The 16,698-nt window shown below is 47.6% G+C and overlaps 1 protein-coding gene across 1 annotated transcript in view; it reads right to left on the bottom strand.

Moving 5' to 3' along the window:
• The window catches only part of SLIT3 (slit guidance ligand 3), a 585,386-nt gene that overhangs the window by 174,226 nt on the left and 394,462 nt on the right, over positions 1 to 16,698 (bottom strand). Inside the window, exon 5 of the mRNA XM_045792074.2 lies at positions 16,154 to 16,225. Within this exon, the coding sequence (XP_045648030.1) occupies positions 16,154 to 16,225 (72 nt within the window). The remainder of the gene's footprint in view (positions 1 to 16,153; positions 16,226 to 16,698) is intronic.

The following is a 16,698-nucleotide window of genomic DNA, read 5'->3' as shown; positions in this document are numbered from 1 at the left end:
AAACATATTGCAGTCGATCCGTAAGAGGAGTACTACTCAGCAATCAAAAAGAACAGATTACCGATAGACGATACAGTGTAAGATGAATTTCCAAATATTATACTAAGTGCGAGAAGCTGGTTACACAACACACTGTATGAGTCTGTTTATATGAACTAGTTCCTCAGGCAAAATGGTAGTGCCTGAGAGCCGGCTGGTGGCTGCCAGGGTCAAGGCATAGGTAAAGGGGAGTGGGGACTGACTGTACACAGACACAAAGCACACTTTAGGTGGTGGTTACAGGACAATACCCTTGTCAAAATGCAAGGAGCTGTATAGTTAAAATGCATGCATTTTATTGTAAGTAAATTATACCTCAATAAAACTGATTTAAAAATTAAAATCACCTAAATTCCTACCCTTTACAGTTAACCACTGTCAGCATTTGGGTTTATATCCTTCAGACTTATTTCCTGTGCAAACATACACGACCATATTCACACTCTTAAATGTACCTTTCTTTGTATTTTTTTAAAATAAACGAGAACACATGGTTTGGTAATCTGATTTTTTAAAGACATCTTAATGACATATTGGGTAGATTCTTTAATAGCTTAATTCCGTATCTCAAACCGTTTTCTCATTCCTAACAGAAACAGTAGTGGGCTTCACCTGCCCACCCACCCCACCATAGGTTAAAAAAAAAAAAAAAAATCCTCGTAGAGTAACCAAGTTTGAGGAAGCAAGATGAGTTTTGACATCTCTTTTTTTAGATGCCTTTCTCCTTCTCCCTATAAGATGTGTGGATTACACTGGCCTCAGGCAGATGGCAACCCTCTCTCCGCCCAGTTGGGGTCAAGGTTCACCGGTGTAGCAGAGCTGGCATAAACTTAAAGTGGGGCCAGGCTCATTCCCAGCTTGTAAGGCACTCACAGGGAGAAGCCCGGAATGGCTCCAAAGAAAACCAGAGGTCCTCCACTCTCCACTGTTTGGGGGAGACAAAGGCCTCAAAGTAACTGAAAGGGAGGCTTTGTTCTCTGGCTTCGCTCCAGATGAAGCCCTCCCACATTCTCCAATCCATTGTCAGGACATGGGACCTCCTCCACTGACAACATTCCAAGGGGTTGACAAATTAAGAGCAACAAAGGCCAGAATATTAGACACAAAGGAGTCAATGGGAGCCACGACCACAGCCTCACATTCCCAAAGGCACACAGGGAAAGCCCAACACAGACCACAGACACTTGCCTCACAGACAAGGCCGGGTCTGCCCACCCCTTTCCTCCAGGCCCCCTTGCTCTCATTTCAAATCTGGACTGATTTCCCACTATTGTTTTAAGGACAGTTAACAGTTTGAGTCAGATTGATGTAGGTTCAAATTTCAGCTCTGCTGTGTGATCGCTGCAAACTACTGAACCTTGCTGAGTTTAAACTTCATCTTGAAAAGAGGGACGATGCCACCTACCTCACTGGGTTGTTATAACAACTCAATGAGATAACTCATGTTTGAAGTGCTCACTATGTGTCAGTTCTAACTACTTCACAAATATTATCTGATGTAAGTACTATCTTTAGTCTCCGTGAAAAAAAAAAAAAACAAGCTCAGAGAAGTTAGCGACTTGCTTACGATCAGTGGGGAGGTCTGGGACCCAGATTCCTCTCACTTCGATGCCAAGTCCTAATCCAGCACACAAGTCATTCTCAAACCTTATAGAATCAAGCCTGAGTGGGCTAAAATGCAGATTCCGGGGCCCCAACCAGAAATCAAGATTCACTTAGTCAATAACAGGGTGCAGGCATCTGGATTCTTGATAAGGTCCAGATCAGGAAGCAGGGCATCATCAACCCACATTTTGGAAATATTACACATTGCTATAATGAAGAAATGCGATCATTACTTCATGATTATTACTGTACAAACCCAATGGAGAAAAATTATGGGGTGGGAGAGGGCGAGAAGAAGAAAGGGGACTACAGGACTCCACTCGTGAGCTCTGAAAGGACAGGCAATCACTGATGGTGTCGAGATGACGCTCGTGCCCGTGGAGGCACACAGATGGATCTGCGTGTATTGAGTCAACAGTCTATCCAAATAAATAACCTGAAGTCAAGCTAAAGACTGTGTCAGTCCCTCGGGGGTTGGCGGTGTTGGGATTCTTCAGTGAAGATGACCACTGGGGTGTGACTTTGAAGAAAGCATAGCAAAGTCACCCACTTCAGGGATGGGCCAAGGCCATACTCTGAGGCCGCAAACCCAATTCCTGGCAGGGTATTTGGCCTCAAAACACTATGGGATGTGGTCAGAAGGGAAGTTTAAGTCCAGGGACAGTGCTCTGCGTAGCACAATTAGCAGTGATCTGCGTGATGTGGTTACGGGAGTATTGTTCTCAAATTCATCCCTCTCCAGCATTCCGACTGCCACTCTTTCAGGGCCTCTGGAAATGGGTGGATTTTAAGTGGTTTAAGGAATGATGGCACTACAGCCTGCCAACACATTAGCAAAGATCAGATTACTGACACATTGGGCTTTGGGACAAACCACCAGAACCTTTCCTTCACTTCCATTCCTGCGGTAGTCCGCTCCTCAGGGAGTGGGAGGCACCACCTAAGTTGGACCCCATGGCTGAATTTGACCCACAGGTGGTGTTATTTAGCCTGCACAAAGAGGCTACTGAGTGTTTACAAAGATTTTGCATTAGGTGCCGGCATCTTGAAATCAGATGATTTTACAGAGAAATCTCAATTTCTTGCTTCTTTCAGGAAAATGAAAAAAAAATTGGTAAAGGTGAGCCTATAAACATCGGTGGGAGCCACGTCACGGTAATATTCAGATGGAGCCATCGTTCTCCAGCTAGCCATAGCGTCTACAACTTCCTGTGACTCCCTCAATACCACCAGGCCCCCTCCAATCGTCATTTTCCACTCATGGTATGTAAGCCAACTACCCCTATTGAAGGGCTTGTCTTCAAGATACTGGAACAGAGAGAATGCCCAAGACAACCAAACCAAGTCTCCAAACCCTCCCCTCTCCTCCAACCCTTTATGCCAATAGGCCGACTGTGGGGTTCTCTCTCCCGGCATCAGTGAAGGTGAAGGAGGAAAAATGTGAGGGGAGGGGGTGGAGAAAATTAATATTTACTGAGCAACTACTTTGTGCCAAGCTCTATCTTCAGGCCTTTCCACTTGTCTTCTTATTTAACTTTAACATGAAAATTTGTGGCTTGGTTCGGGGCTAACAATCATCTTCATTTTATTGAAAAGTTAGTGAAGGCTCGGGGAAGAGAAGTACTGTGCCTAAGTAGCAAAGCACCGTTGCAGACTGGGGACGCTTCTACGGAAGAGGTGGGGTGGTAACTCTTCCTTGGAGATGGCTTCCCACAACGATGGGATTCTTGAGAAGCCTGTAGGACCAGGGAAGCAGGCCTGCTGGGGACAGGACAGCACACTGTTGAGGGAAGCTGCAACTATGCTTCCGGCTACTGTTTGACAGGCAGGCTTGAGTGTCCAGCGTTAACACATCTGATGTTTCCAGAGAAGCTGGAAAACCAGATTTCTCAAGCAAAATTTACTGATCTTTGGAACCCCACAAAGAAGAAGAAATAAAACCTGTCTGGAGGTGGGATTTTGTCCATTGGTTTATTTTCATTAAACGCTTTTCTAAGTATAGGCAGCACTGCATAGTGGTCACAGGTGCTAGATTTAAACTCTTTGGGTTCAAGTCCCGGCTCTGCCACTTATCAGCATACGACCCTGGGATTTATCACTTTACTCCTCTGTGCCTCAGTTTTATCATCTGTAAATTGGCAATAATCATAAGGTTGTCAATGGAGATTAAGTGAGATGACAGGTAGAAATTAATAAGATAAATTAAGGGCTCTATAAGAACTTACTAAGAAGAACGACTGTCTGTTTTGAAGCTACTACTCCTTTCTTCAAGCAGCCTCTGTTTATTCTATGAGGGAGTGGGGAGGAGATAGGAGCATTTCAGGCTAAATTATGGGCTTTAGAGGGATCTCAGCACACATACCCCATATCCTTGAGCCCAAGAAATGGTGCTGCTTCTAAGAGCAGAAAAAGAAGTGCAACTTCCCAAATGAAATGCTAATTAGCTATAAAATCTCAGAACTGCTGCTGGGCCATGTGCTGGGCAAACCAAATCTTATCTGCTAGGTACTTATTTGTCCAGCTAGGCAGTTTTCCTGGCAGACACGGTACCTGAGAACGGATCATTGGCGTTTAGAAGTAATTTAGCTTTGGGCACTTGTGCCTGGGGCCTGGTTATAAAGAGAGCTTTAAAGGAGAGTGTTAACAATGGCAAATAACGGCTGTCGTTCTAAATGGACACATTGTAACACATTGTCCATTTACAGAGCTGAGCACTGGTGGCAGACACAGAATTGCTCCACTCTGGCAAAGCCGTGCGTATGGATTTGTCAGTTCTGATACAACAAGGCGCTCTGAAACACCAGCTCCAATAACACACCCGTGCCCATCATGAGCAGTGTTGGGGCTGACATCTCAGGCTCTGAAAACCACTGTCTCAGGCCCTGCTCGAGAACTTCTTCATTCATCTGGCAAATATTTCTTGAGTGCGTGGCTGACCAAGTCTTCCCTCCCTGAAGTCCTTAAAGAACCCTCTTTCCCGAAGCAGTCATTTCCCTGAGATGTAAACCAGTCAATCTGGCAAGGCAAGCAGGAACGGAGATTGTGCAGAAAAGCTGGTTGAACTCAGACATGCTGCAGAAATCTGTAACCAGTCCCAAGGATGTCCCAAAGATTTCAGATGCCGTCAGCCCCATTCCAGAAAATGTCTCCCAGTCAGCATCCAATTTTTTTCTTCTCTCTTAAGGTAAGCCCAGCCCAGACCCTCCACCTGGGTAACCAACTTCTAGGCACTGAGATAAAGTGTTACTCTGATCTCCTTCTCTGCTGGTCCCCACCAGATCCTGGCTTTTTGATTCTGCTGCTGACTTTTCTCTCAATGACACAACCTAGCTCCTCCCTGATGATGGTCTCAAGGAATCATCACCCTTTACAGTCTGAACCTACCTGAAAGATTGTCTGGTCCGGTGATTTTTCAGGGTTTTTTTTTTTTTAAAAATGGGAATCTCAGTTATTCAAAATCTCATGTTGAACATCAATGTCTAAGAGAATTCAAAACTTTGTCATTATTAAAAGTAACTTTTTATTTGTAGGCATTTGAAGCACTAGAGCTTCTCAGAATACACCTGAAATCCACTGATCGCAACAGACAAGAAAGCCAACACCAAGAGGTTAGTTCAGTGGCAGCTGGAGGGCAGTATTTGTATTGGTTTCCTACTGCCGCCGTAACAATTATCACAGACGTAGAGGTTTAAAATATGTATGTATTATCTCAGCATTCAGAGGTCAGAAGCTCCCGATCAGTTTCACTTGGGCTCACGTCAAAGTGCAAGCAGGCTGTGCTCCTTCTGGAGGCTCTAGGGGAGAATCTGTTTCCTCGCCTTCTCCAGGTAAGTTCTGTCCTCATCACATGGTCTTTCTCCCCCTGCTTCCAGCGCTTGTCCTCTTTCTTATAAAGACCCTCTGATTACATCAGGTGCGCTTAAATAATTCACGATAGTCTATCCATCTCAGGATCCTTCATTTAATCACATCTGCAAAGTCCCTTTTGCCATGTAGGGTACATAGTAATGTATTCCGGGGCTCAGATTGTGGCCATCTCTGGAGGGGCCATTATTCAGCCCATCACAGATAGGCAGCAGTTAAGAGCAGAGCTGTGACTGAGCCCACAACTCCCGGGCTCTTTTGGTGCCTTCTGTGTCTTGCTGGGGACAGGGAGATGCATCAGGGTGGAGAAAGTACACCGCTTTTTCTCTGACCTGTTTTCTACCTTGCCTATTACAAGCCATAAACCAGAACACGACAGCCCCACTGGAAGAAAGAAGAGAAGGTGTGAGGAAGTTAAATATTTTTAAGGGTCTGAAGCGGAACACCATAAATATAACCTTTTTCTTGGGGTGTGTATTTTGTCTCAGAAGGGAAGATGGTCCATGAGATGTGATAGTCTGATTCAAATTGATTCGCAGAGATGAGATAAAGGAGCGATTATTATTAATCTTCATGACAACACCATTACAAGGGTCATATTTCCACATAACATGTAGGGAAACTGAGGCCAGGAAAGTGACCTATTTGGCTGAAGATCACATAGGTGGTAGGAGCCAGGGTTCATGTGACTCCATGCAGGCTGACTTGGGAACCTGAGACTGCAACCATTATTTAAACACCCTCAGAGTTTATGCGGAGTCTTTACGGGAACACCAGCCCCAGGCAGGGGCTTTGAAGTACAGGTCTCCTCTGAAGGAGCGGAATCAGGAAGAAATTCTAATGCTCACACCTCAGGCTACAGGTGAGAAAGCCGGGACTGCTCCTGGCTTTCTTGCTGATGTGTTCTGTGGCACTTAAACTTGCCGGGTGTCACTCACCCTCTCTCAAAGAAGCAAAAAGACGACGTGGGTTGCTCGAGTCTGAGCAATGGAACAGATATAAGCTATTGTGAAGGGCTGTGGAACACGAAGGGATTTCCCTGTACATTTAAAAGCTCACACTCCAGGGCTTAGGAGAATGGAGGGAGGGATGAACGGGAAGCGCGGGGGATTTTTAAGGCAGTGAAACTATTCTGCATGTTTCTACAAAGGTGGATACGTGTCATTGTGCATTTGCCATAACCCAGAGGACGTACAACAGCAGGAGCAAACCCTACTAGCTACTACAAATCTTAGTTAAATGTGTTAATATTGGCTTAGCAATTGTAACAAGTGCACCACGGTAGTGCAAGATTTAATCGGAGAAACTATATTTGTGGGCAGAGGGTACATGGGACTAAGTACCTTCTGCTTAATTATTCTGTAAACCTAAAACTGCTCTTAAAAAAAACATGAAGTCTATTAATTAAAAAAAGAACTCACACTTTCAGACACTCCTGCTGGTCTTCTCAGAAATTTGTTCCCAAATGGTGACCATGACAGCTTATTCCTGCCTCCCAGGGGCTTGGCTGGTGCTGGGTGTCAGAAATGCTTTCCCAACATTCCCCACTGATCTATACCTGCTTCTTCCTACAAGACATCATCCGTGCTCACCAAATCTCAGAGCTCTTCCTAGCCAGCCACTCAGAAAAGCACTGACGCATCCTGGGGTCCCACGTCCGCCTTGTCACTGAGCAGCTCTGTTGCCTTCGGAGAGGTCCTGCATTTCTTTGAGCCTCAACTTCTTCATCTATACCTAGAGGCTAATAAACTTCTCCCTAATGATCTGGCAGGGCTGCTTAAACAAGATAATACCTATGGGGTGCGTGGGTGGCTCAGTTGGTTAAGCACCTGCCTTCAGCTCAGGTCATGGTCCCAGGGTCTTGGGATCAAGCCCTGCATTGGACTCCCTTATGATCCCAGGGTCCTGGGATTGAGCCCCTCATCGGGCTCCCTGCTCCGTGGGGAGTCTGCTTTTCCCTCTTCCTCTACCCCTATTCATGATCTCCCTCTCAAATAAATAAAATCCTTAAAGAAAAAAAGATAATACCTATGAAGGCTTTGGGAAAACCATAAAGCATTATTATTCACACACATAAAGCACATACTTTCCTGTTTAACTCCTCACTTGCTTTTTTCCCATTTTATAGATTAGGGAACTGAGACTCAGAAAGGTTAACTAACTTGCCCAAAGACACGCAGGTCATAAGCGCAAAGCTGGAATTAAACAAACAAAAAAATCAAGTCTGACTCTAAAACTCACACTTTACATTTACACTCTTCAAAACTATACTACGCTGTCTCCAATGAGACACAGAATCAAAGCATCAATAGCGACTAGAGTCTCAAAGAGTAACCCCCACTGTCATACTAATCTTTCCTCTTCTGAAGACCCTCTCATTTTTTTTTTTAAAGATTTTATTTATTTGACAGAGAGATGGAGAAAGAGAGGGAGAGAGAGAGAGCGCATACAAGCAGGCAGGGGGAGCAGCAGAGGCAGAGGGAGAAGCAGGCTCCCCGCTGAGCAGGGAGCCCGATGAGGGGCTCAATCCCAGGACCCTGGGATCATAAGCTGAGCCGAAGGCAGCCGCTTAACCAACTGAGTCACCCAGGCGCCCCTCATTTCTTTTGAGAGCTAAAAATCTCCAGGCAAAAAGCTCAGCCCAATGGTAAATTTCTCATAAGACCACGCAGCTCAGCTCCGAGGCGCCCAAAACCACTGTGCCTTCTTGCCAGGGTGCAGGAAAGAAGGGATTCTATTCTACATGCTTGGTTAAACCCCTCATTTTCTGTGGATTTAATGCTCACAGGGGTTAAATATCTGTGATGAGTTAAAAAAGCATTTTGTCCACAAATAAAAATATCCCGGACAGTAAATTTTGGTGCTAGATACAGAACAGTGGTCTCCATTATCCTGAAAAAACCATGAGGGATTCTATGGGCTGGTTCTCGAGGCTTAGCTTTAATTTTTCTTTGTTCCCAGATGTAATCGTGCTCTTTCATTCAGGGTTTTAGTGATTCGCTAAGCGTTGGAGCCTTTCTGTTCTGAAAGTCATCCACTTATTAATTTTCATTGTTTGAGCACCTATCATATATGCCAGGCATAGACCGACTCTTGCAAACAAGCAGACGGCGAGCAAGACAGACTCGACCTCTCTGTCTACATAGCTTCAGGCCACGGGAGGAGAAAGACAACTGAGCAGACAGTTATAACTTAGAGTGAGCATAAGAAATATCCAAAGCGCAAGAGAGGACCCCTAACGCAGACTACAAACTGTGTGATCTGGCTGGGAAGGGGTTCTGTTTGCCACTTACACGGCTGCAATTCTAGGCACAACGTCTGGAATGGGGCACTTACCACTACCACCTCCTCGCCTCTGGGTAACATAGTAACGTATCTTTCCCAGACTAACGGGATCTAATTCACCGGTGTCTTCTACTATTTTTCTCATTTCCGTGGCTTTACTGTAATAAATCAACTGCTGCTTATTGAGCACTTGCACTGCTGGCCATGGGGCAGGTAGAGAAGATGCTCTAGGGGTGTATTTATCATATTATATATGCTCTGTGTTAATCTGCATGCCTCCTTCTGCAGATGAAATTTCTCCAGAACAGGGACTATGTCTTATTCTTCTGTTTCCAGGACTGGCTTCGGGTCTCGTATGGGTACAGGCTCAATCATGATGTGTGGAAGGAAGAATGGAAAGACAGAAGAGCAGAAAGAAGGGAGGGAGGGAGGGAGAGAAGGAGGGAAAGGAAGAAAGGGAGGAGGGCGGACAGGATCCCTTTTTAAGGGTAGCTTATTTGGGTAGCACTTAGCAGATGGGGGTCCAGTCCAGCTTCCTCCAGCAGCATTTCTGAACCTGACATACAGCCATGAATGCGGAGGGAGGAAAGGCTGGAAACCCTGCTGCCCCTTGGGCAGGTGATCGCACAGCATCTGCTTGCCCCCTGAGAGCAGATTTCCCGAACCCCCTGTCCAAGAGGCAGCACGGCTTTCCTCATGAGAGGCAGGCACCACTCCTGCGTCCGAGCCGGCAGAGATGCCTGGCATTGAAAGCTGTCTCTGCCTCTGGCCTGCCAGGCCCTGGTGACGGGCACTCGGTTCGGCTGCCCAGTCTGCCCCTGCAGGTTTCTGCAGTTTGCCGCTCCCTCTTTAGGTCCACCGAGCCTGCCTTTGGGGCCCTGTCATCTGTCAACAGCTGCACAAGTACTCCCACTGGCCACCAGGACTTGAGTCTCCCCTCGGCCGTCTGTCCTTCCCACTGTCACTGGCATGGCCTTTCTTAAATGAACATCTGGTCACACCACGCCCCCATGAAAAGCCCTTCAGTGGATCACGTGGTGCCATGAATCACGACATTCGAAGTCCCCTCCCCACTGGCCCCAACTCCCTGCCTCGCTAAGCTCATCTGTCTTCAGTGCCTCTCCTGCTTGCTGCGTTCCAGCCATCAACTCTTCCGAGCATCGACTCTTTCGTATACCTCTGTGCCTTTGCACCAGTGGGTGATTTTTCACATGCTGTTCCTTCTGCCTGGAAAGCCCTTCCCCCGGACGTACTCCTACTCATCCTTCAAGACCCAACTCATGTCACTTCCTGAGTGAAGCCAGAATCAGGCCTGTCTGGGGGACACCACGTGTGTCCCGCCCCTTCGTCCTTACCTCCAACTGAGTCCTGGTACACGGCCTGTACCTTCTCACTTACTAGTCTGTCCCCTCACTAGACTGAGTTCTCTGAGTACAAGGATGGTATCTTGTTCTTTCTATAATATTTTCATATTCAACGTTTTCATGATTGTGCATGATTTCCTATACATAATAGGTCAACTGCAAATACTCAAGGAATGGATGAACAAACATTCAGTTGACGCATTTTTAGTCGACCATACTCTCTGCAGCAAACTGCTTGGGCACTAGGAATTCCACAGTGACAGAGGCAGGAGAGGCCCTGCGTACACATGTTCCTTCTGGGTGACAGACGGAGACAGGTTGACAAATAAATGAACAAGATAATTTCAGAGGGCACTAAGTGCTCTGAAGAAATATAACTGGGTAGTGGGATAGAGAGGAGGGACAGTGAAGCCTGGGGGAGCTGCTCTGGATGGGTCAGGGAAGGCCACCCTGAGGAGGTGATGTTGGAGGTGAGAATGGATCTGAAGCTGACCATGCCGAGTTGCAGTTGCGAGGGCTTAGCATCCCATGCAAAGGGAGGAAGGAGCGGGGAGTGTTTCAAGGGATGAGGTGGAGCACGGGGCGTGATGTGGGTGAGGGAGCGCCCCGCCATATAGGGTGGCCTGCAGGGCATGACCAGGAGCGTGAACTCTGTTCCAGGCACAATGGCAGAATGAACAGCTGCCGAGATTAGCAGACACGGATGCTCCCAGCGAGTGGGTGCTTCGTGTCCCTCCACACACCTCCCTCACCCTCACATAAGATTACTGGCTGCTCACCGGGCGGGCGGAGACAGCCCTCATTAATCTCAGGAAGCGGGAGGGCAGACTCGGGCAGTGCGGCAACCCAGACTAACTAGAGAACACAAAGGCCGCCTGCCTCGCTTTGTTTTGAAACCGTCAAGTCCAAATTCCGCTAGCTGGCGGAGACAGGGGTTATTGATTTTCCCTTCTGGAATGCATGTCCTACAGAGTCCTCGCAAATAGAAACTGAAAAACAGAGGAAAACACAAGTGCTGAGAAAGATAGGGCAAGGGGACATTTTTTTAAAAAGCAATCTATACTGGCTTTTGTCTTTTTCTTCCTATGCTTTGTTGGATGGTGGCTTGTCACCTCTGTTTTTCCCAATTCACTTCTTTGTCCTTATCTCTGTGCCTTCCCGACGATCTCCCTCTCTCCCCCTCCCGATGCCTCCGGTCCAGTACCCGGCGCACCGTTTGCACACAGGAGGCAGCTTCTGCTGCTTTACCTACAGGACAGTCTCTCCAAGTGTTCTTTCTCCAGATCTGGTTGTCCAGCTCACTGCTGCTCTTTAAACACAGCACCTCTCCCCTTCGCAGACAGGCAGCAGAGTGGGACCAGCCCATAAATCCAGCTTTCAGTAACTGCATAGAGTGGTATCCCCAGCTAATTACCTTTTCTCTCTTGAGAACCAGGAAGCAATTAGGGACTTCCTTCCACTGCCTTTAGCACCCATTCCCACTGGGTTACACACCACGTGTGTCCCGCCCTCGGCTCTGACGAACGTTGCACGCTTGCCCCTTTGCCTCTGTGAATCAGGCCTTCCCTTGCTACAGGCTTCTTGGCTACTTGTCCTTTCTTCCTGTTGCTAGCATGGCTGAGTAGAGAGGACCTGGGTACACAGAAGTGTCTATGGATAGAGTCTAAAACATGGTTGGGTATGTTACTAAGGATAGATACGTGGGGAGGGCTAGGCCCAACTGCGTCTGTTGACTTTAACCAAATTAAACACACTGATCGAAACTTAACTTTATCATCTGGAAAACGGGTGTATCACAGTCTCTTCCTTCTCGAAGGGTAATGTCAGGACAAGCAAAGAAAATCCATGTCAAGAGTACAAAATTTAAAAAAAAAATAGACAATCCTTGACCTTCTCTTCCTAATGAAATATATGGTATCGTGGATAGGCCCAACTGTAGTCATTTCATAGCCTGATACTCCAATAATTTATCCTCTACTCCTATTTTACCTAAGAAATAGAGCAGTGTTATGTTCCCCGAGCTCACACAAGGTGGTAGAGAAGGCTGGGGAGGGGGTGAATGGGAGGTGGTTCTCGAAACAAACTGATGAGAGGGATGTACCTTCCTGAGATTTAAAATTTGTAACGAGAGAGACAACCTACATGCAGGTAATTGAGGTCTGGTAGGAGGAGGAGTGTTTCCTTAATAGGTTTTATACAAACTTAATTTCTGCAAAGCGTCTTCTATTTTACATGTACTGATGCATATTTAAACGTATAACTTCAATTATCACCTCGACGCAGATGCTTCCCCTCCTTGAACTTGCTCCTCAGCTCAGCTCCTACATCTCCAATTACCCACATGATAGTTTCGCTGAAGGCTTATTTCCTCTACCTTCCTCTTCTTAGAGCCATCGAAGCTGAGGCTCATAGACAAAGCCGTGGCCCAGAGACCAAAGTCATTTACCCCGCAGGAGCAAGAGGATGGGATGTCAGGCTCACCAACTTCCAACACACAGAAGATGCTCCATCCACCTGTCCGTGGAAGACTTGACATCACTTCACACCCAACTTAACAATCTTCAAGTTTGTCTTTTCTCCTCCTGACCTTTCGGTCTTTGTGGAGTGGAAGCTTCAAGAAGGCAAAGCTCGCAGATCTACAGATCTACAGCTCTTACTTTCTGTGGCTTGACCCAGAGCTGGCATTTAGCAGGTTCATTTTGACGGCTGCATAGATGAAAGTCTATGAAAATTTGCCATCATTCCTTGTATCGTCTGAGCTCGGAAACTCATCATTTTCTACTTTTCTTCCCCCCCGGCTACTAATATCTCACTGATTGCCAATTTCTGTTGCCTTGGCCCTGTTGGTATCTTTGGATCCTTCTTCACTTCTGATGGCTCTCTTTCCCAAGTGAGAGCCCTGACCCCTTACGTTGGGTTCAGCCTCATCTCCTGTCCCCCTCTTTCCTCTTCCTCCTCCTCCTGTCCTAGGCTCCTCTTCCACAATACATGACTTCATCATGATTTTTCCCATGTTGGAAAAATCTACATTCTCAGTGCCTACATCTAAAGTGCTTGCAGGCAAGTGTTGCCCCCACCTGGCCTCCACCTGGCCTCCACCTGGCCCCCACCTGGCCTCCACCTGGCCCCCACCTGGCCCCCCACCTGGCCCCCACCTGGCCTCCACCTGGCCTCCACCTGGCCCCCACCTGGCCTCCACCTGGCCTCCACCTGGCCTCCACCTGGCCCCCACCTGGCCTCCACCTGGCCTCCACCTGGCCCCCACCTGGCCTCCACCTGGCCTCCACCTGGCCTCCACCTCTCTTCCTAACCTTATCACCTGTTGTTCTGTCTCATAAACCCCCACCCTCACAAGATGGCTCTGCCTGTGTCCCTTAACACACACCTTATACAGGTTTGCCTCTATATTTGCACACACTATTGCCTCATTTACTTTGTGAGTTCCAGTCATCATTCAGGCCTGGGTAAAGTCTTTACGATTATAACTACAACAAAGGAATACAGCAGTCACAGTAGCTAGAACTTTCTAAATATCTTCCATGTACTAAGCATAGTACTAAGTTATCCATACTCATTATTTTATTAACCTTCACAAAAAGCCTAGGAGGTTAAGTACAATTCTTATCCTCATCTTACAGTGGAGGAAATCTAGGTTCGGAAGTGTCTAGTAATGTGCCTAAGGTCACAGACTCTGTGTGCACAATAGCTGAAAATCAGACCTAGATCTATCAGGTGGCCAAAGCCATGTTTCTAACTTTTAGGCTATGCTCCCTAAAGCCATGTGTCTTGTCTCCAGTTTTACCGTAAGCCACCCAAGAATACAGATAATACTTCTGGGCCTCATAGGTTCTGCCCAACCAAGGTATGTTGACGGAACTGATTCAAAGTGTAAAGCGATCAGCCCCCCCCCCCCTTTAGTTCTGTTGGCTAATTCATCCTTTAAGCAGTGTGTTTACTTCCCTCTCCTCTCGTCCCCAGGACCACATGCTGACACTGGGTATAAAAAACAAAAGGAAGATCCTCCCTGAGTTCAGGCCTTTGAGTAACACCTATTTGCAAGGCCTGGAGAAGGAAGGCCTGACAGTTATTCCTGAGTGACTCAGGAGTCTGTGTTTGCAGAACCTTGAATCTTTGAGCTCCTGAGGCCTTTGTGGAGTTAGAGATATTACAGGAAAACAACAACCGCCCCCCCCCCCCCTTCAGCAACTACTGTGGACCACTGTGAGATTTAATCACTTTCTTGAGAACCAAAACTGCAGTTGGTAATTACACAGCTTGCGTATACATCACTGCAGTGTTTTGTTGTTGTTAACTGGCCCATTTAAAATTAGAGCCATGAGACAGAACAGATAAACCACATTACATATGTAAAATGTAAATCTGGGCATCAGCCAGATTAAGAAGCTGGCTGACCTTGAGTTAGTTACTGCCCTGCTCTGGTCCCCAATTTTCTCACTGTTGACCGGTGGGGTTTTAGAGGATCTCTAAGTTCTCTTGCCTTGCCTTTCTGGGATGCTAATTAGCATCTTAATTTGGGTTTATATGCACAATCTTGAGTCACATTCTCCATGGCTTTGTCTGCTCCAGCCTGCCCTCTCCTGCTTCTGAGCAAACACGCCCAGATGAAGCGGTGGGCAGCTTGCTGTGTGGAATCCCCTTGCAAAGTCCTCGCTGCCCTAGGCTCCCTTCACCTCGAGATGCCTCTGCCCTCTTGTGTGCTTTGCATGTGAAACAGCAAAACTTCCCGCTAGGTTCTCAGCCACAGGGGAAGCAGACAGCCTGTATCTGGGAGCCATCATCAGCTTCCCAGGACACTAATATCCCTGTAGTTCTTATAAGGAAAACCAGCTAAAGTAGTTTTAAAGAAACCTCCTTCAAGACTTCTCAAGTTGAGTGGGAGCCTGCAGAGGCCAGTGGACAGAGATGCTTGCCCAGACCAACCAGACCCTCTCCTGGGCCCATCTCCCAACACACGCTCCGAACACATGGACATGGAGATAGGGCAGAGAATTCAGAAGGCACAGTCCTCGTGAAAGTAAGGGCCCAGGAGTCCCTGCTAAATAGCATGGAGGCCAGGTTAACAACAACAAAGGTTATTTGGCAAGTTAAGACACATAGTGATGGACTAGTTCTTCATGGATCCTATCAGTGGGCACAGGAGTCTGCATGGGGTAGAATGATACAGAACCCCACAGGCAGGCGCGCGCGCACACACACACACACACACACACACACACACACACGGGGAGGAATTATCCAAAATCTGCAGAATAACATCCGTGGAGTGCACCCATGGCAGTTTCCTGGTTTTCACACCGTACTAGTTATGTAACATGTTACCACTGGGACGAAACTGGGGTAAAAGGACACATGGACCTATCTAGTATTTTTGAAACTTCCTGGGAATCAATAATTATTTCAAAATAAAACTAAAAACACCTCCCAAACCAAGCAGCTAGTGCAGTGAGTGGATGTGGCTGCGCCCCCCTGCGATCCTGGGATACCAGCGGCCAGGCCCTCTCGCCAGACCCTATTACTAACGGTGATGCCGTTGCCGTCATGATCATTACCCCCATCATCCGGGCTCCCATTTATTGAACACTTACTACGTACGAAGCACGCTTCCTCATTTGTGTCAATGCCCCCACCAGTCCATCATCCCCATTTTATAGAAAATAACGACCTGGGGAGTAGCTGAGTCAAGCCCCAGGCCACAGAGCTATGGTGGGGCCAGGCGCTGACCCAGGTCTGGGACTCTAATGCTCACACTTGGGGCCGGAAAACCAGAGAGCAACGGGACTGCGTGGAGCTGTCATGGCATCCAACGTGTGTTCCCTGGAAACCACTCAAGCACATCCCTCACTCTGTCTCAAAGGCGCCTGCACCGAACCAGCACACGGCAGGGGATGCCACCTTCCCATCACGTCCCTCACCCCTGTTCTCGCCAGAAAGTCACATCTGCAGAGAAGAAAAACAAAACAAAACAAACTACTTACAAGTTCTTCACGTTGGCGATGCCACGGAACGCCTTCCTCGGGATCCCCAGGATCTGGTTTTCGCTCAGATCTCTAAACAGGAAGAGAAGAGGCACACCGCATTAAGGACCAAGGCCCGGCTTTATCTGCATCTCATTATGACAACAAAACCCCTCGCAGGCTGCCTCTGAGATCAGGAGTGTTGGAGGGACTGTTCAGTCTCAGGCCCCAGGCTGCTACGAGCCTTCACATTGTTCCTCTAGTGATGGCCTTTGCTGGAATGGTTACCAGGCGGGAGCCGCTCGCCTCCAGGGCGGGCTCTGTGGGTGGTCTCGCACCTCCAGGCCACGAGCCAACACGCTGGGTTATTTGTTGCTCATACCGCACCCAATTCTCTGTTTTGCCACCTCCCAGAGAGACCTCTTGCTGCCCCTCACCCCCCGCCGTCCCTCCCCCACTGCAGGGTCAACAGCACTCAGTCTCCCACTCTTAGGCACTCTCTGCCTTTGTTATCTGGGATTGGAAAGGAGCCTAGCCATCCTGATTTTCTGATGGGGGTGACCATC

The sequence above is a fragment of the Ursus americanus genome, chromosome 15 (assembly GCF_024610735.1).
Source record: "Ursus americanus isolate L20-20 chromosome 15, mUrsAme1.1.p, whole genome shotgun sequence".
Taxonomy (NCBI): domain Eukaryota; kingdom Metazoa; phylum Chordata; class Mammalia; order Carnivora; family Ursidae; genus Ursus; species Ursus americanus.
The sequence above is the reverse complement of the archived record's forward strand: the minus strand, read 5'-3'. Positions and strand labels throughout refer to the sequence as shown.